The 21,254-nt window shown below is 34.0% G+C and overlaps 1 protein-coding gene and 3 non-coding genes across 5 annotated transcripts in view; 2 read left to right on the top strand and 2 right to left on the bottom strand.

Moving 5' to 3' along the window:
- drd (drop dead) overlaps positions 1-20,828 on the top strand; it is a 40,356-nt gene extending 19,528 nt beyond the window's left edge. For both annotated transcript variants that reach the window (XM_088263124.1, XM_088263123.1), the window contains exons 2-13: positions 1,749-1,901; positions 8,158-8,405; positions 9,857-10,065; positions 10,655-10,725; positions 11,530-11,714; positions 12,901-13,061; positions 14,082-14,250; positions 15,448-15,650; positions 16,616-16,742; positions 18,112-18,301; positions 19,859-20,004; positions 20,560-20,828. In XM_088263124.1, the coding sequence (XP_088119250.1) occupies positions 1,790-1,901; positions 8,158-8,405; positions 9,857-10,065; positions 10,655-10,725; positions 11,530-11,714; positions 12,901-13,061; positions 14,082-14,250; positions 15,448-15,650; positions 16,616-16,742; positions 18,112-18,301; positions 19,859-20,004; positions 20,560-20,784 (2,046 nt within the window). In that variant the 5' untranslated portion in view covers positions 1,749-1,789 and the 3' untranslated portion in view covers positions 20,785-20,828. The remainder of the gene's footprint in view (positions 1-1,748; positions 1,902-8,157; positions 8,406-9,856; positions 10,066-10,654; positions 10,726-11,529; positions 11,715-12,900; positions 13,062-14,081; positions 14,251-15,447; positions 15,651-16,615; positions 16,743-18,111; positions 18,302-19,858; positions 20,005-20,559) is intronic.
- Positions 1,614-1,695, top strand: TRNAS-AGA (transfer RNA serine (anticodon AGA)). The gene has a single exon. It is a non-coding gene; the product is annotated as a tRNA-Ser (tRNA).
- Positions 1,945-2,026, bottom strand: TRNAS-GCU (transfer RNA serine (anticodon GCU)). The gene has a single exon. It is a non-coding gene; the product is annotated as a tRNA-Ser (tRNA).
- On the bottom strand, positions 2,305-2,386 carry TRNAS-UGA (transfer RNA serine (anticodon UGA)). The gene has a single exon. It is a non-coding gene; the product is annotated as a tRNA-Ser (tRNA).
- Positions 20,829-21,254: the final 426 nt, after the last annotated feature.

Raw genomic sequence — 21,254 nt, 5'->3', positions numbered from 1 at the left:
GGCAAAGTTATCTTACCATGCTCGCAAGCAACGCACTAAATTTGGCGAGCGTGCCTTTGCTGTTGCAGGACCGACGGCGTGGAATGCTCTTCCACCAATGGTTAGAAATAGTGAGAGTGAGATGATCTTTAGAAAAAGACTAAAAACACATTTGTTTTCTAAATCATTTCCACCATAATATTTTTCCCAATTCATTCACCGTGAAGCGCCCTTGAGGTATTTTTTTACGAAAATGGCGCTATATAAGTTATCCAATTTTATTATTATTATTATTTATTAGCGATACATTATCGAATGAAAATAATCGAGGTATTCGATTAATCCATAGGCTACAACCTACAACAACTGCTATGGGCAAAGTGATTTTACCAGGCAAGTACTAAATTTGGCGAGCGTGCCTTTGTTGCTGCGGATGATGGCGTGGAATGCTCTTTCATCAGTAGTTAGATAGTGAGAGTGAGATGATTTTTAGAAAAAAAAACTAAAAACACATTTGTTGCCTAATCATTTCCACTATCTTCTTTTCCCCAATTCATTCACGGGGAAGTGACATTGAGGTAGTATTTTACGAAAATGGCGCCATGTAAATTATCCAAATTTATTATTATTGTTTTTGTTCCCAAAGTGGGCCCCCTGGCCTCCCAGGGGGGCCTGTAGAGAGCTGAGGGGGTATTCTAGCCCTGGGAAGCAAACAGAGGGCCATGAGGTGCTAAAATTAACCTTAAAGATTTTTTAAAATTTTTTTTACACGATGTACATACGTATCGAATTTGTTACTTACCGAAAGCTTTTTTTTAATATAAAAATCACCTCAAAAATATCTTTGATTTTGTGATGTTTTAAATTTTATGCGTACGCATGTATGTAGTTCATGAATCGACCGCTAGGGGCCTATGACGGTCGGTCGACAAATACCAAAACAGAATAAAAAATATATGTATAATAACTTATAAATTACACTATAAGAAAATACATTTAGAAAAAGTCCACATTTTTCTGTTATATTTAATTTAAAAACAGGTCAATTTCCAGGAGGGCCTTATGATATTTTGTGTTTCAAAGGGGTCAAATAAGTTTGGTAATCTATGGATTAATCGATTTATTATTTATTGTGAATCAATTGATTGGATCTTGATTCAAGTCTTGAAAGACCCTTTAATACCAAAAAAATCACAGTTATTAATGAACATTTAAGAGTAAACGGCCTACTTTTTCGTCGTCGATTCGATCTTACAGCTTTTTTGTGATTTCAGTTGGTGTATTTTTACTACCTTTTTTGACCGCCAACCCGTTTTTTTCGTATTAGATTCATCTTAATAATTGAATAAACTTTTTTTTATCAATTAAGAATATGTGAATTAAGTTAACTAGATTACTAATAATTCAGATATTAAAACCACTCGGGTCGTTAGTAAATACTAAATTTTATACTTACACTGATGGTTGATGGTAATGGCAATGGCAATAAGAAAGCATATGCATACAAAAAATAACGAGAAATGTATACTTTTGTACAAAAAATTTGTTTTTATGCATACATAATTCAAATAATAAAAAAAGGAAAATAAAAAATATACAAAATAATAAGCAAATATATGACCACATGGCCCATGGCAGTCGTGGCCGAGCGGTTAAGGCGTCTGACTAGAAATCAGATTCCCTCTGGGAGCGTAGGTTCGAATCCTACCGACTGCGATTTCTTTTTTTTCTTGAATATATTTTTTAATCATTTGTATTTTTTGTTTCAGCAAATGTACCAGAAATATTAACACCAAACAATCTTCTTTCTATGATCCCACCTTTAGATCTAAGAAATGGGGAAGGAATCAGCGAAGACTGCAAACGACAAAGTGCTTTATATTTTAGAGAATTAAAAGCACTAAAATTATGGGCTCTAAAACGTAAGTAAAAGAACAATAAATAAAAAATAACAAAATAAATTTACGACGAGGATGGGATTCGAACCCACGCGTGCAGAGCACATTGGATTAGCAGTCCAACGCCTTAACCACTCGGCCACCTCGTCCGTGCTCGGGGGCGCCGTACAATTATTTAAGAATACGAGCGTACAAAACGAAAAACAGCCCAATAAGGAAAAATAAAACTCGAATATTTTGATAAGGAAGAATATGATAAGCTAATTTTCATTCAATGAATTGTATTCATGATTATAATAAGAATAATATTGTACATACAAGACGAAAATGATACGTTTTTGAAATATTGTTTTTGCACAAAAATATTTAATTTAATTGTTGATTTTGTAAAAAAACGTTGGTAAAAAAGAATGGGAACTTTTTTCTACGCTGAGGACAGGATTCGAACCTGCGCGGGTAGAACCCATTGGATTTCAAGTCCAACTCCTTAACCACTCGGACACCTCAGCCCATATATCGCTAACGTCAGTTACATCTATAAATATAAATACATTTTATTTTTAATCTTAATATTTAAATACTTTAATAATTCTAAACTTAATCTTGACAGGTTTTATATAATATCAGATCTTGAATAATATAGAATCTAGGCTGTTATTGGATATGGATTTCTGATATTCCTTCTGGAAATAAAATGTTTTTTTTTTTGTGTAGGAAAAATAACCTTCTTAATTTTTAAGACTGATATCTTGCATGATCATAATATTGAACCAATAAATAAATTAAGTTAAACACGCTTGAATGAAAACATGCCCATTTTTTTAAATATATAAAACATCAACTCCTTAGTTTAGACACAACATTTAGGTGTCCTTGTTCACAAATTTGGCTTTTTCCACATTTTTACATGTGAACAAGGATTTGGATACAGGACAATTGTAAAATGTAGGACAATAAGAAAAAAGAACGCATTTTACCAAAAACGTTTACTAAAAACACTAAAAAAATAAGTGCAACATGTTTATTGAGAACTTTACATAAAAAACAAATTTATAATATCAGTTAAAAATTTAGAAACATGCCAGTTGTCGCTACATTCTTTACATGTGTCGCCTCACAGATTGGATGTCCGTCGTAAAACAAATGTCCTGTAATCTAGAGTTGAATTAGTATGCAAAATGTGTGCTGTCAGTCGTCAGAACAGTGTAATAAAAATTCCATTAATTGATTCGGCAGTCACTTTGTGGTAAAATCTATCCATTTTTAATTAATGTTTTACTTAGTAAATACCACTATTTCTTAAAATCTACTGTGACACGTGTTTCGATGCATTCCGCATCATTTTCAAACACCGTATGTGAAGCTAATTCTAAATTTTAGAGTTGGGTCCTTGGGACGTTGAAGGTTGAAGAGGGGGTAGTAGCTGTTTCTTATTTTTATTTATTAATTAAATTTTTTTTTTTTTTTTATTTTTATTTCTTATCAGAGGGAACATAGACAAAAGGGGGGAGGCTTTAGTCATTGTCATATTGTTAATTATGGGTTTATTGTTATTTATATTCTTATGAATTTCTATTGTTTCAAAATGCTGCAGTTTATGGCTTTTCGTATTGATTATTTTTAGGATTTCTACGTTGTTGTGGTTAAATTTGTGATCATTATCTATTAAATGGTTAGCGAATTCCGAAAAATTATTATTTCTCAAACATAATTCATGTTCCCTGATTCTTGTTTTGAATTTTCGGGAAGTCATACCAATATACGAGCTTCCACAGTCGCAGTTTAATTTATATATGCCACTATTGTCCAATATATTTTCAGGATTATTTTGTGTTTTAAAGATTTTAGTTAAATTATTTTTTGTGTAAAATGCTGGTTTTATATTATTTGGGAATTTTTTGGTAATTTTATGTGATGTTTTATTTATGTAAATGATTCTTTTCCAGTTGGTTTTTACTTTTTCACTATACGTATCGGCTGAGTAGAGAAATGTTTTTGTTAAAATCTTTTTATTTTTACGCGCCAATATCGCGTCTATTATATTTGGGTTATAACCGTTATTGTAAGCAATTTGTTTAATTGTATTTATTTCTCTTTTGAACTTATTGTCATTTAATGGGAATTGTAGTGCTCTATGGATCATGGAGTTAAAGCTAGCTAGTTTATGATTAAGTGGATGGGCTGAACAAGAGGGAATTACAGTATCTGTATGTGTGGGCTTACGATATACATCAAAAGTAATTTTTTTATCTATAATTTCTAAACTGAGGTCTAAGAAATTGATTTGTTTACCTCCGTTATTTTCTAATGTAAATTGTATTTTATCGTTAAATATATTGATAAAATTTAGAAAGGAATCCAATTGTCTTGTTGTTCCTTCCCAAATTACCAATATATCGTCAACGTACCTGAACCAGTTTTTTACAAATTTGAGTAGGGGATGCTTAGACTTAAAGATTTCATTCTCTAAGTTATTTATGAAAATGTCCGCAAGAATTGGGGACAAAGGAGATCCCATGGGTAAGCCGTTAGATTGGACATATATTTTATTATTGAAATTAAAATAATTCTGATTAGTGCATACATCTAGTAGTTTAAGCATCTCCTTTACAATGCTTTTATCTAAAGGTGAGGCCTTTAGTAAGTTGTTGACAATTCTTTTGCAATCGTTCACCGGTACATTAGTAAATAGGTTCACGATGTCAAAAGAAATTAGTTTGGAATTGTCTAAAATTTCTATGTCTTTCAATCTGTCAATTAATTCGAAACTATTTTTAATTGTATAACTAGGTGTGAAAATGTGGTTAAAATTTAGCATATGATTTAATTTTTTAGACAAATAATAATTAGGCGCAGAGAAGGTAGGGACGACGGGACGTATTGGGATGCATTGTTTATGTAACTTTGGCAATCCATACAGGCGGGGAGGTCTCGGGTTCCTTGCCACGTGTTGATTGAATTGTAGCTTCCCACATGTGATGGGACACTCTCTTATCGTCTTCTTGATGTTTTCTTGGAATCTGCTGGTCGGGTCAATTTTTTGTATACATTTTTGTATTTTGTATTTTGTATTTTGTATATATTTTTTTGGTTAAAAAAGGCAAAATGTATAGGAAGTTAATGACCAAATATAGAGTTGTGTGTTTAAATATTTACTTCAATCAATCGTGTTTAAAACAAAAAGTGTTTCCAAAATTCATCCAAATAAAAACTAAAAGTAACAGTATCGCGGCATACAAAGCTATTGTGAGTGCAAAAATAAAATGGTTAAAAGAAGAAATAAAATCTTGGTTTGTCATCAGAGACAATATAAAACATCAGTTAAAAATTCTACATTCAGAATTAACTTATCTACTTCACCCTGCGGAATGGGATTGCTTGGACGACAGAGCACGGGATATAGCTAGTACAGTAGCCCACAAGAAAAAATCTTTACTAAATAAAAAATTAAAAAATCTGGTGATTAATAAAAATAAAAATAATGAGTTGACCCTAACTAATAACTATAGTGATCATAAATTCTTCGATCGAGTGGCTAATCTTTCCAATACAGTATTTAATAATGATCAGTTGCAATTATTATCCCGTGGACTGAAATACAATTTAGAACCAAAAAATATAAACTTAGATTTACAAGAATTAGCAGTAGACACTGAACTTGCCCTTTACAAACAATCGTCATCATTTAAATACAAATGTGCAGAAATAATAAAAAAATGTGCCCCGACCCATAATAAACCAGTGAACACAAAAAACAATAGTGATTGGGATGTAGCTTCATCTATAAAGGATTTATTAGTTACCAACAAACTAACCTTAACGAAAGCAGACAAAGGTAACACAATTATCATATTAAACACTACAGACTACATTAAAAAAGTTGAAGAATTCCTCCAAGACCCCATCTTCAGTATACAAAAAATTGACCCGACCAGCAGATTCCAAGAAAACATCAAGAAGACGATAAGAGAGTGTCCCATCACATGTGGGAAGCTACAATTCAATCAACACGTGGCAAGGAACCCGAGACCTCCCCGCCTGTATGGATTGCCAAAGTTACATAAACAATGCATCCCAATACGTCCCGTCGTCCCTACCTTCTCTGCGCCTAATTATTATTTGTCTAAAAAATTAAATCATATGCTAAATTTTAACCACATTTTCACACCTAGTTATACAATTAAAAATAGTTTCGAATTAATTGACAGATTGAAAGACATAGAAATTTTAGACAATTCCAAACTAATTTCTTTTGACATCGTGAACCTATTTACTAATGTACCGGTGAACGATTGCAAAAGAATTGTCAACAACTTACTAAAGGCCTCACCTTTAGATAAAAGCATTGTAAAGGAGATGCTTAAACTACTAGATGTATGCACTAATCAGAATTATTTTAATTTCAATAATAAAATATATGTCCAATCTAACGGCTTACCCATGGGATCTCCTTTGTCCCCAATTCTTGCGGACATTTTCATAAATAACTTAGAGAATGAAATCTTTAAGTCTAAGCATCCCCTACTCAAATTTGTAAAAAACTGGTTCAGGTACGTTGACGATATATTGGTAATTTGGGAAGGAACAACAAGACAATTGGATTCCTTTCTAAATTTTATCAATATATTTAACGATAAAATACAATTTACATTAGAAAATAACGGAGGTAAACAAATCAATTTCTTAGACCTCAGTTTAGAAATTATAGATAAAAAAATTACTTTTGATGTATATCGTAAGCCCACACATACAGATACTGTAATTCCCTCTTGTTCAGCCCATCCACTTAATCATAAACTAGCTAGCTTTAACTCCATGATCCATAGAGCACTACAATTCCCATTAAATGACAATAAGTTCAAAAGAGAAATAAATACAATTAAACAAATTGCTTACAATAACGGTTATAACCCAAATATAATAGACGCGATATTGGCGCGTAAAAATAAAAAGATTTTAACAAAAACATTTCTCTACTCAGCCGATACGTATAGTGAAAAAGTAAAAACCAACTGGAAAAGAATCATTTACATAAATAAAACATCACATAAAATTACCAAAAAATTCCCAAATAATATAAAACCAGCATTTTACACAAAAAATAATTTAACTAAAATCTTTAAAACACAAAATAATCCTGAAAATATATTGGACAATAGTGGCATATATAAATTAAACTGCGACTGTGGAAGCTCGTATATTGGTATGACTTCCCGAAAATTCAAAACAAGAATCAGGGAACATGAATTATGTTTGAGAAATAATAATTTTTCGGAATTCGCTAACCATTTAATAGATAATGATCACAAATTTAACCACAACAACGTAGAAATCCTAAAAATAATCAATACGAAAAGCCATAAACTGCAGCATTTTGAAACAATAGAAATTCATAAGAATATAAATAACAATAAACCCATAATTAACAATATGACAATGACTAAAGCCTCCCCCCTTTTGTCTATGTTCCCTCTGATAAGAAATAAAAATAAAAAAAAAAAAAAAAATTTAATTAATAAATAAAAATAAGAAACAGCTACTACCCCCTCTTCAACCTTCAACGTCCCAAGGACCCAACTCTAAAATTTAGAATTAGCTTCACATACGGTGTTTGAAAATGATGCGGAATGCATCGAAACACGTGTCACAGTAGATTTTAAGAAATAGTGGTATTTACTAAGTAAAACATTAATAAAAATTCCTTTCACAATTATTGTTAATTAACTAACTAACTAAAAACTAACTAACCATCACGCCGCTTACCGCAGGGGTAGGCAGAGAGAATAGAGCGCCACACCGCTCTGTCCTTGCAAACATTCTTCGCCTCTTCCACGTTCATGCATCTCCTCATACATACCCGCTGATTGTTACGACTCCTAACCTAACCACTTTCAAGTATTTGGCATACCTGATCGTGCCATGTTTTTCTCGGTCTTCCTCTGCTTTTTTTCCCGCTCATAAATTTGTTTTACCGTTCTTTCCTCACTCATTCGTTCTACATGTCCAAACCATCTCAACACACCTTTCTTAATTTTATCGATAATGCTTATCTCAGCTTTGCATTCCTTCCTTATTTCACTATTCGCACATCTATCATACATCGTTTTGTTGCACATTCTTCTGAGAGATCGCATTTCGACTGCATTCAGTCTACTTTCATCCTTCTTTTGCCAACTCCATGTGTCACTTCCATACATTAGAGTTGGAACCAGGACTCCGTTGTGCACTGCCAGTTTAGCTTCCATTATTGTTAATTACAACAATTTAATCTGCATTTCAGTGTATGATTCGTCTGCCAAGATTCCATCTGGCTTCCTGAATGGCAACATTAACCAGTATGGAGATATCGACCAGTGCCTTTCTGTTCGAAGTGAGGGATCTCTAGTTCAAGGAAGGGGGACTATCGTCAAAGGGAAATACTGCCTGGCATCTCTGCAGCTAACCTTATCCAGTAATGCCTCTAGCTCAGTCAAGGAAATCTTCCAGCTGGTTCATTCCTACCACTCGTTTAGGAGTGAATTGCGAGATGTAAGTTTCTTCAAGAAAATATTAACATTTCCCAATGTTAACATGTTAAATGAGTTCCTGAAGATGCTGTGTTGTGTGAAACTATGTTATACAAGACCCAAGCAAGAGCTAGTAAGACAAATGGGGTTAAGTTCAGAAAACTTATAAATAACACATATTTAACTTATGACATACTTTTTAATCCTCTCAAGTAAATTTAAATGATATTTTAAAATAGTTATCCAAAACAAACTATTAAATTACAAATAAAGCACTAGTTTTTTACCACTTGAGTGTGTTATATTTTGTTACAACTAGTTTCGGAAGATATAGATGCTTCCATCTACTTGTACATATATAAACTTTATATATTTTAAATTATGTCTGTAGTAGTGTGAGTAGATAGAAGTCCCTGTAGCTTCCGAAACTATTCGTAACATAATACAATACTCAAGTGGTAAAAAACAAGTGTTTGAATTGTAATTGAATCATATTTTACCACAAATTGAATGGCGAAACACTAAATAACAAAACAAATTAAACTTTTGTCCAAATGGACACAAGGTTCATGGATGAAAATATTAAATAATTAGGTTCATGCATGAAAAATATTGTTCGCATGAATACACAGAGTCGAAGGTTCTTCCTGCGCATATTTATGCCGGAGCTGCACTTGAAAAGTCAAAAAGCCCCATGCGGTCCTGAATCCACACTTTGCTGACCTATGACCAAGACCATTTATCGTACCCAAAAATTATGTTATAAACTACTAGTTTTACTTTTCACCTGTAGATGAAAACGTCTGTTTGTTTTCAAAACTAGTCATGTGTAACGAAATAAAACTCATTAATCAATTAGGTGTTATTTTTTGACATCTCATCAAAGATGAAGAAGAATATGGAAGTCTGGGCTTTTACGGGGCTGACGATCGTCATAGGCTGGTTTAAGTGATCACTTTACACACGTGTAACATTCACCAATTCTACCCATTATTGACAACCACACTACTCAAATTCTTGGAAGTTCTATATATATGAACCAATTTAGAAACCTTGTTCTTGAATCACTAGAACTTCACTAGAGACATCTATTGGTGAGATGTAAAGAAGCTTTTTTATTAAGCAGAAACTCTTATATTATATATATATATATATATATATATATATATATATATATATATATATATATATATATATATATATATATAAACTCTTATATTATCCTATCTTATACGTGTGTAAAGTGATCACTTAAACCAGCCTATGACGGTCGTCAGCCCCGTAAATGCCCAGACTTCCATATTCTTCTTCATTTTTGATGAGATGTCAAAAAATAATATGAAAATAACTCCTGTAATTGGAGATAATCCAGATTTTGTGAACAAGTGTTTGGACACACTCAAAATGTTGTAATCAATTAGGTGGTTATAAGTATTTCATTTAAAAAAAAATTAACTATTGTATTGTTTCCAGCCGGGTCACCGAGTGCCGAGATTCTCCTCAATAAACTGGGGGCTGTGCGTGCCGAGTGCATGCACCCACTCGGACGTGCAGAGAGGAGTTGAGCACATACTCGCAGGACACACGGGGAATGCCAGCGTTGCGGCCGAAGTGCTAGTTGAGCCCCAGATGTGCCAAGTTGACCAGGAAACCAAAATACCAGTCGGAACTATTATCACAGGGTGAGGTTTATTTCCAAATTATTAATCCATGCAGAAACATAAATGTTTACCGTGGAAAGGGAGCAAATTTCTTCTCCATCTTCTTCTGACGCTAATTCAATCTCAGAAGTGCGTAGGATAGTGCAGTGAAAGGAGCTTTTTCATTTTTAAAGGCCAGATTCATTTATCTGATTCAGCATATGGCTACGTTTGTAATAAAATTGAAGTCAATCCATCAAATACTTTTTAAAATTATAAATAAAACACTTCTTTTTTACCACTTGAGTATGTATTATATTGTTACTAGTTTTAAAAGCATCTCTAGCTCCGAACAGTGGAAAAAAACTAGTGTTTTAAGTATAATTTATTAATGTCTTACCACACAAAGTGAATGTCAAAACAAAAATAGAAATACTTTTTCCATTTACTATTTATCAAATAGAGTTTTGGGGACACAAACAGAAGCTGAATTTTGATATAATACATTTTATTTAAAAAAATATCTACAACATTTTTATTATTATAATAACAACTTTTGATAGATAATTTATAAAGTGCCATTTTTACTTTTACGTTTGACTGTTGTGATAATGTTATTGTATCATTGTAGGTCAATTTTTATCGGATTCATAGCCATTTCTCTGGTAGCAACCTACTATGAAGTGAATGGAAAGAAAGCCCGTAAGTTGAAATTTATACATAAAGAAATTAACAAATATTACCAAAAGACAACAAGGTTACATATTTAAATTTGTATTATATAGGAGGTTAGGAAGAAGAGATAGTTGAAATTAAGGATTTAATAATAATAATAATAAAACCCTTATCCGCACCCCAATGGTGCATAGGGCACTGCGTCATATAAACACAGTGTTATCTTGATCGTTTACACATGAAGGAAAGGTGATCAGCCCTCCGCTTCAGGTACCGGATTTAAAGCAGAGAAAAAATATATAATATTTATAATATACATTTGTTTCAACGTATTGGTGAAACTATTTAGTTAGTATGAATCAGGAATAAAACATGATCTTGTGTAATACTTGTTTATTTTTTAACGCAAATCAATGTAAATTTTTAATTTAATTGATTTATGTATGATATTGGATAAAAACACAATCACCTTGACTCCACAGTTACTGTTTCATAATCACATTTGACAACGCTCTCTGGCCAAAGTTTTTTCCAAGCAGAAGTGAGGGTCCTCTTGGTAAACCTTCTTCCCAAGCCGCGAAAGTCCCAGTTCACAAGAGAATGTTGTGAAAAAGGGACTTGCCCTTCCTCTGTTACTCATAATGCGAAACATCGCTCGCTTTTTCACATTTTTTTTGCTCGTTACGCAAATTATTCATTATGAGAGGTGCTCGTTATGAGATGTTCCACTGTATCTATTGATTTATACCAGTTACTAAGAAGCCACCATAGTTTAATTTAAATGTAATTTATACCTAGAGACGCTTGAGTTAAAATCACTAAATCTTTCAGATGAACTAGTGATGAGTTTCTCTCTACAAAGAAATATGAAAACACTATTTTCTACGAAGCGTTCAGGAGATGACATTCAGGCCGTCCATGGAATCCGATGCCTTAATGCACTGATGCTCATCTTGTCACACAAATGTATGGCAGTCTTCTTCATTCCGTTCATCAACAGGACAGAAATGGCACAGGTGAATACTACTTCTTCAAACCCTCATCTGCACCATGAGATATCATGGTGCAGTATTCTCTTTATCATTAACTAATTAACATTTATGTATTAATTTTAAATCAAACACAGATTTTTTGAGTCTACTAAGTTGTATTTTATTAACAAAAAACACATAAAAAATTATATTGTGACAATTGTTTCGCCTTGTTAGGGGATTATCAAACGAATGTGAAGATCAAATGGACTACGGTCCTTATGTAGCTATACAATTCTAAGTGACAGTTTTAACATGTGCAGCAATAATTTATGGGAGACAACAGTCACTAATGGGGGATGTAGGTATGTACCCTTATATTTGTTTTCTGGGAAAGGAAGAATTTATTGACATGGCCATATTTTAGAGATTAACTAATTAACAGTTGAATTTTGGCCAGAAATTTTATCACTGAAGAAAATCATCACCAACAAGTGGAAATGACTGTCCAAACACCGCTCGGGTAAGTCAATAAATACAAATATATCAATATATTGCTCGGGCAAAGCACTACCGATAAGTTGGAATACCATTTGGCAATTTATTTATTGATTTAGCATTAAATTTGTTGAACTCCATTTTAATTAATGTACTAATTTAAAATCTGTGTTTCATTTAAAATTAATACATTAACCATTTGGCAAGCTCGCCAATGCAATAAATACTACTTGCCCTAGTTTACGATCGGGGTAGATTGGGAAGTAGTTGGATACGTAAAGGCAAGGTGCTCAACTTTTCACTTCAGGTACTGTCCAGGGTTATATGAAATCAATATCAAAGTGGAAAATCACACCAAAGACGGGAAAGGTATTTTTACCCGTTAGGTCGATTGACGCTTAAGGACGGGAAGGGTATTTTTACCTTCTGCGCCGGCCTCATTTCAAAGGCAGAAAAAAAGGAGTTATACTATTATGTTTTTATATGAATATTATATACCAATCTCTTTGTTAACGTCTTAACTATATGTACATAATTATCAAATCCCGCAGGTGTAAAAATACCCATTCTTAGTGTATTAATATTTATTTTGACACCGTCATGGAAGCAAACTGTGTTTACTAACTTGACTTGCTCCAGAGGCAGAACAATTACATTACTAGTCTAATTAAACTATAATTGATAAAAAACAACCATATTTTATATTCCAAATAAAAGTTTTGTTCTTTTTTAGTTGTTGGGACAGTCTTGGAGTGTGATTGGCCGTGGGGCGAGTCTATACACTGACCCCTTCATCATGTTCAGTGGTCTCCTGACTTGCTACTCCTTCTTGGGCCGCTCCAGGAGAGGACAGGACATCAACATCTGGCAAGAATACCTTGGGAGATTATTTAGGTATTATTTTACAAGACAAATCATTTTCATATGGTAAACGTCTTGTTCTTTTTGCTGTCGCCTGTTTTTAAGAGGGATTAGCTTCCTGCGATGTCGATTCCCAGCTATCAATCCATTTCTTTGGTGGTCTGCCCAGGAGTCATCTATCTTTGGGTTAGCCGTATAATGCAATGTGGGGGAGTCTGGATGGTTCCATTCTCCTCACATGCGCATACCAATATCTCCTTCGTTGCCTTCCCCACCCAACGACATCTTCGATTTTGCATATTTCTGTTATCCTGGTGTTCCTTATTCTATCTCGTAGACTCTTGCTAGATATGCTCCTAAGAGTTTTCATTTCTGACACTCTTAGGTTTTTTTTTGCTATTGTGGTGTCCGCTCTACATTTGACTGTCTGTTCCGAATTCGATATAAAAGTGCTAATTTAATATTCTGCAGTAAAAGTGCTCAATTAATACTCTAAATGAGAACTTTTAGGTTCTAGAATGAATCAATGTTAGATTTAGATACTTGATGCAAGCTATAAAGATCCATTATGATGGATTTTCATTGCTCAAATCTCATCCTCCAGCCACTCCCCATACCATATTCTTCGTGGGTTTCAATCTGTGTGATGATTGGTTTGTTTCTTTCATGGTGAGTCTCCACTTGTCTCTTTAACTCAGCATATCTGCTACAATGCATGTCTGATATAATTCCATCCATGTAGGTACTAAGCGGCGTCATCCTCTATAGTTTGTGCTTTCGCACATGCCTTCCGCAATCGTAAGAAGCAGGCCTGGGTGTCCTTTATTATGGCCTATCCATTTGACTCGCTGTATGTTACTTTATTTAGTAAGCATCTAGACTCCTCAGCACTGCTTAATATCTCGTTGTTCTCTATATGTTACGACCAATGAACCCCCAAAATGCTTCTGTAGCAATGGTGCTATAATAAGATATGGTTTTCAAACGCCTAAACGCCTAAAATATATCATATTTAAACGGTGTTTAATTTGAAATCCCACATTTGATTGACAGGATAGTCCCGCCTCTTGGAGCCCTGATTCTGTTCTGCAGCTGGGTGCTGCCGTGGCTGGGGTCGGGTCCCCAGTGGCCGCTGGTCGTCACACATCATGCGCACATCTGCCGCCAGCACTGGTGGAGGAACATGCTCTTCCTGCACAACTACTTTGGCTTTGAAAACATGGTGAGAACTTTAGAATGTCTGAAATTTTAGATATCAAAGTGGCACCAGTGTAGGGTAATGTTAAATAAGTATTAGTGTGAATAATCCTTTAAATTTATTTTGACCTCTCAGGAAATTGTCCGTAGAGTAGTGGTTACCGCATTTAGCTACTACGCTCTAGAGCAGTGGTTCTTAACCGTGTTGAAGGTACGGAACTCCACCAGTTTCATATGCCCGTTCACCGAACCCTTAATGGAAAAATATATTGTTAGATTGATATAATATATTCCTCTTAAATAATATACTAGATCTATTGGATAAATGAATATATCGTATGTCATATAATTTTTTATAATATTTGATATATTCCTTTCATATAATATACTAGATCCATTGGATAAATCAATATGTCGCACAATAAGTCCGGTGTGTATTTTGACCTCCGCCGAACCCAGGAGTCTGACTCACCGAACCCCTGGGGTTCCATCGAACCCAGGTTAAGAACCACTGCTCTAGAGGTTCTGGGTTCGATTCCTAAGGAGGTTAAAATAAATATAAGTGTTCTTTCACTGTAATATTTATTTAATATTACCCTGGACCGTGGAAGCATAAGACTGATCTCTTTCTGACTGCCTTCATATACCGTATTTTATGGACTATAAGACACACCTGAATTTTAAAGCAATTATTCAAAAAACATTTTTACCATTAGATTGCAAAACCAAACATTTTTGTTTTGAAAAATGTTAGTTTATAAAACTGAACTGACCTTTTTTAAAGTGGTTTTAACCACTGGAAATCACTTTTGTTCTCTGTTTGCCTCAGAAAACATCGCATTACACAATTGTAGTGTGTTTTTGTGTACTACAAATGCATATGTGGTGTTGTGTGGTGGACTACATTTTTTTTATTGTACGATTCCTATTACTGAATGAAGACGCATTTGACTTTTGGAGGCAATTTCTTGTAGAAAAAAGTGTCTTAAAATTTTTTATATTCTGTGGAATACGGCTATCAACAATCAACTCAACATTGCATAAAATTGATGCAGTGCCCTATGTACTACTACTGAATGCGGATGAAGGATGGAAGAAGAAGGAAATCGAACCTAAGACCTGTAGCATGGCTAACCACTACACAACAGAGGCAAATTGTAAAAATTACATAGTTTAGAGTAGGTTCTGTGTAGTATTTTGAATGTTTTATTTTGTATTACAGTGCCTCACTCACACGCACCACATTGGCATAGACACCCAGCTGTTTGTGTTGGGAGTTCCAGTTGCCCTCTGGTTGGCCACTCGACCGGACAAGATGAAGACAAGTGTGATAGCTCTCATCTCGGTGGCGTCACTAGCGACTCTTGCGAGGTTCTATGTGTCGTACACAATGGAACTGGCCAACTTTGTCCACTTCGGAACATCGTAAGTAACATTTTATTAGCCCCATTAACCATCTAAATGCTACATGCCATTTAATCACCATGACACTTGTCCTATGACTATGTTCCTTGAGTGCTGTGCCGATATATGGGCACGGCCATAAAAAAACTGCTTGTGTGCTATACTGATACCAATTTAAGTCTATCTAAAAATCTATTTTATCTAGGGAAAACTTATCTATATAGGCAGGCACTGTGGCATAGACTGAGAAACATAGCGGGTTCGATTGGGCCAATCGCAAAATGAATTCAATAAAGATTCGAATGGTCTCTGGGTGTTTGTGATGTATTTTTCACATTAACCTTCTCTATCCTTACTATCCTACCTGCAGAAAAGCATCTAAAACAAACGCTTTGCTTATTCCTTTTTAATAAAATAAATACTTATATATTTTTAATTTAAAAAAACCGCCATAATTTTTTTTGTGGTTTTATGCAAGCATAATACAAAACGGTATAAATACAAACACAATGCTTTATTTTTCGTGTATTGTTGACACTTTTCCTAGAAATTCGAAAAAATCAATCGGTGCACCTAGTTTATTGAAATGACTATGCTGTAACAGGTAACTGGAGGTAGACCAAGTCGCTCCGGCGGCTGGGCGACGTGAGAGAATGTACTCTCAGTTGTCAGTCCTTTTAATGGTTTGGTGACGGCATGTTCGTCCGCGATGACGTGGTGGCGTCACGTTCGTCCGCGGTACATTTGTCCATGGTGGTCGGGGCTGGTTGAGGCACCATAATAAGAAGAAGAACTCAGAAGACTGGGTGAATAACAATATGACATTGAACTTGTGATAACTCATAAGGAATTATCAACACATTGTTTAAGGCCTGTGTGCCTCATTCGATATTGTTTTGTTCCTCACCCAGTCTTCTTGATTGTGCTGAGGAAAAACTTAATATAACTGTCAGTCTTCCACAAATTAAACTTTTCGTTATTTTCAGGGTCAGCCAACTGTTTAGGACTGCAGACTACATGTACATCTTGCCGGCTCACAGATCCACGGTGTACATCATGGGGCTGCTGTTGGGACTCCTCTTGAGGCATGAGCCGACTACCCGACTCTCTGATGTAATTATAATATTACATACCTCATCACCTCACTGACCATCAGATTATTACACTAATGACAAGACCCAGTAAATTGTTATCAAAACTGGCTCAAACCGAAAATCTTATTTATTACTGGTTTTATCTGTTTACACACTGTAACTTTACAAATGATGTACTGTAACTTTGCAAATGCAACGAATCTTAGTGACAATATTTGTTGAGGTCCTCACCAAAAAAAAAAAACATTTTCAATATTGTACAAAAATTCCAAAAATCGTCATTAAAGTTGCGACAAAACGTGACCAATTCTGTGTTAAACCAATATAAAATCATTAAATCTCACCGAAACATAACAATTTTACAAGCTAGAATTCCTGACTACTTAAAATTATTTCTAATGGAAATGTAAAGTTTTGTTCAGGACCTCCACATTTAGAGTATGTTCAAATCTTTGTTCAAAAATCTCAGTTTTTCCACTTTATTATTATTATTTATTATTATTATTATTATTTTCCACTTTAGTTATTTATATTATTATTTATCTCAGCATTATGAATAAATAATCGGAAAATTATGTTCTCAAGCAGACGCTTGATATTTTCAGACGAAAAGTGTCTGCAAACCTAATTCCGATCTGTATAATATTTTTTAGTGTCTCTCGCGCTCTACCAAAAGTAGGCAAATAGAACGCTTATAAGCGTCTTCCACTCTCTACCAACAGTATGTAAAAGACATTTGTTTTCAAGCGTTTCCCGTAAACAATGTATAAAAAGTTCTTCTTCTTCTTCATCTTGGTGTAGGCCTTGTGGCCTGTTTTTAACCTGTCCGGGAGTATGGCCGTACATGTACGGCCATACCAAATTTTCCTCAAAGGAGTATAGCCGTACATGTACGGCCAATACAAAATATGATTTATGACATGATTTATATCAAAACATGTTTAAAAAATTATTTACGGCAAAATTATCGATGCTTCGATAAATCATGTTTACTGGTGTAATTAAAAAAAGTTTATAAGCATCGACTATAATTTAAAATTACAATAAGTTTAAAAAATAAAGCAAGAAAACTGACTCCCCAGATACAGTTTTGTCCGCAGAAATTCACTCCCGGACAGGTTAAGAGGGATTGGCCTCCTGCGATGTCGATACCCAGCTTAAAGTGTTAAAAGTGCGAAGAAAAATCTTGTAATTTCATTAATTGATTCGGCAGTCACTTTGTGGTAAATCTATCCATTTTTAATTTAAATTTTACTTAGTAAATACCATTATTTCTTAAAACCTATTGTGATACGTATTTCGATGCATTCTGCATCATTTTCGGTGTTTAAAACTTAGTAAATACTAAGTAAAACTGAATTTAAAAAAAAAAGTTTTTCTTGTTGCAGCGCCAACTGAAAGCGGGATGGTCGGCTTGTGCGGTGATGTTCTTCATCTCCGTGATAGTCCCGGCCGGGATGGGCCGCGTGGGTTACCGGTACTGGGCCCTTCCCGCGGCTGCCTATGCCGCCTTCACTCCCATCACCTGGTGTCTGGGATTCGGCTGGATCGTTTACACTCAGCATCACGGATATAACAGTAGGGAAAACAAGTTTTAAAAAAAATCCCAAGTGAGGCTATATCCTCACTAACCATGACTAACTAACTAACTAACCATCATACCACTTTCCGCAGGGATAGAGACAGAGAGAATGGAATGCCGCACCAATCTATCTTTGCAAACAATCTTCGCCTCTTCCACATTCATGTATATCCATGAGGACATGCATGAATGTATGAACATATAGTGTATGATAATGTATGTATGAACTTATCCGCCGATTATTCCACATTTGAGTATTTGAAATACTTGATCATACCGGTTTTCCTCTGCTTCTATTACCAACCACATTCACCTTATCAATTTGTTTTACTGTTCTTTCTTCATTCATTCGATTCACATTCAAAAACCATCTCAATACAGGTGTATTGAGATGGTTTGGTAATTTTATCGATAATGCTTATCTCAGCCTTACATTCTTTCATTATGTCACCATTTGTACATCTAACATTCATTGTTTCACTCACATTCGTTCGGTGTTTAATTTTCTAGTTTTTCAAAAAGGATTTTTATGTTATTTATTGAATGTTTAAACTAGGAAAATTTTTGACTACTTTCAAAACTGATTTGGGTGTACAAAGGCTTTCCATCTAGTTTTCTAGTCCATATATAAATATATAAAACCCTTATCCGCACTCAAATGGTGCATAGGGCACTGTCATATAAACGCAGTGTTATCTTGATCGTTTATACATGAAGGAAAGGTGATCAGCCCTCCGCTTCAGGTACCAGTCCATGGTAATTTCTAGTCCATAACTCCATTATAATCTGCTACGACCACCGTCACTGGTAATATCAGTTTGAGGTACATATTTCTTAGTCCTGTACTTAGTATGGGCAAATCCGCAAAGGCTCATTTTTGTCCATATGTGGTATGGGCAAAGGATTAATGAGGAACTGGATTGGAATGAAAAGACTTCGATAAGCTTGACTTTATATCCATTCTTAAGGATAACTAAAATTGGCTAAATATACATATCGCTCACTCCTTTCAACAACATCATATATATAGAAAATCGTCAATTTTTACTTGTGCATATTTTCGCATTGCCCAGAAAATGTACTATATCCAAGCAAAAAGGGCAAAGTTTTGACTTAATATGTAAATAGCGGGTAACCGCTACAGGGCAGAAAGTGTTCTTTTTGCATTTTTAAGAAAAGGTATTGTTTAATTCTTTTTTTAAATATACTAAATATTTTTCAAATGGAGGAAAAACCTTCAGGTTTTACCTAAAAAGATCTATTGCACAGTATAAAGCTCAATAAGTGGCTTGATATTTATTTTTAATACATTTTATTATATTCTTAAGAATATATGTAATAACAAAAATTTAAATTTAAAAATGACCTGAAAAATCAAGTTTTTTGATATACGACGTTGTTGAAAGGAGTGAGCGATATGTATTTATTTTAAGGAAATAAATGTATTATTATAAAATTAAGAATAAAATAAATATTTATTATTTCCTAAATAGTACTTAATCCTTATATGATATTTGTCAATATTCATATTTGAGTCAAACACTTATTTGCAGGCTACATCGGAAGGATATTTTCTTGGAAAGGCTTTGTGGTGTGGACGAGACTAAGTTACGCCGTGTATCTGACACAGTTCCCGGTATTCTTCTACTACATCGGAATAATGCGGACAACAGACATGTACAGCTTCTTCGGACAAATGGTAAACTCCGTAAAAAAGATAAAAATTAAATTTTACTAATTCACTGAAAGAATGATAAAATTAATTATTATTTTTGACATCTCATCAAATACGAAGAAAAATATGGAAGTCTGGGCATTTACGGGACTGACGACTGTCATAGACTAGTTTAAGTGATCACTTTACACACATGTTACAACATTCACCAATTCTACCCATTATTGACAACCACACTACTCACATTCTTGGAAGTTCTATATATGTGAACCAATTTTGAAACATTATTCTTGGATCACTAGAACTTCACTAGAGACATCTACTGGTGAGATGAAAAGAAGCTTTTTATTGAGCAGAAACTCTTTTATCAGTATGTGAGGTCCGAATCCTGGATTATAATCACACACATGGTCGTCAGTCCCGTAAATGCCCAGACTTCCATATTCTTCTTCACCTTTGATGAAATGTCAAAAATAATATGAAAATAACTCCTGCAATTGGAGATAATCCAGATTTTGTGAACAAGTATTTGGACACACTCAAAACGTTGTAAATAAAATTAATTATTTCAAATTTCAGATGAACTACAAGGAGTTGTTGATGGTGGCTTTCTTTTCCATCCTTTTGACGCTGCTTTTTGACCTGCCGTTCCAGAATATTAAGAATATAATCTGTAGGCCAAAAGTGAAAGAAAATGTGGCATACAAAGTGTCACCCGTAGAGGAAAGAAAGGAATCAACTTTCAGTGAATCTGTCGCAATAGTTGAAAGGTATTCTAATAAAAAGATGTGGAAAGCAGACTGATGTGACATGGCACCATGTATATATATATATATATATATATATATATATATATATATATATATATATATATATATATATATATATATATATATATATATATATATATATATATATATACATATATGTATATAGTGGTTTTTAGCAACTATTCAACCACTTAATGCTTGGGTTGTGTTTTCTCACAAAAATAGAACTGAACATATCAGGTTATTTTATATTTTATTTAAAAAGTTTATATCATAATTGAGACATTGTTGTCGGGCGGGTTTTTCATCAACCCCAACCCTAATTAGTATACTAATTAGGGTCGTATACTAATCACAAGTAACTGCAAACCAATTCCGATCTGTACAATTTTTTTTGGCATGTCTTGTGCTCTACCAAAAGTAATCAGTTATCGTTATAACGGTTATAAGCGTCCCCCGCTCTCTACAGTATTATAAGCTTGTCTCGCAAACAATGTGTTAGTA

This window comes from Brachycentrus maculatus, unplaced genomic scaffold, assembly GCF_059751285.1.
Source record: "Brachycentrus maculatus isolate JH-2025_06_01 unplaced genomic scaffold, ASM5975128v1 h1tg000196l, whole genome shotgun sequence".
NCBI classification, from domain to species: domain Eukaryota; kingdom Metazoa; phylum Arthropoda; class Insecta; order Trichoptera; family Brachycentridae; genus Brachycentrus; species Brachycentrus maculatus.
This window is presented reverse-complemented; position numbering and strand designations above follow the sequence as displayed.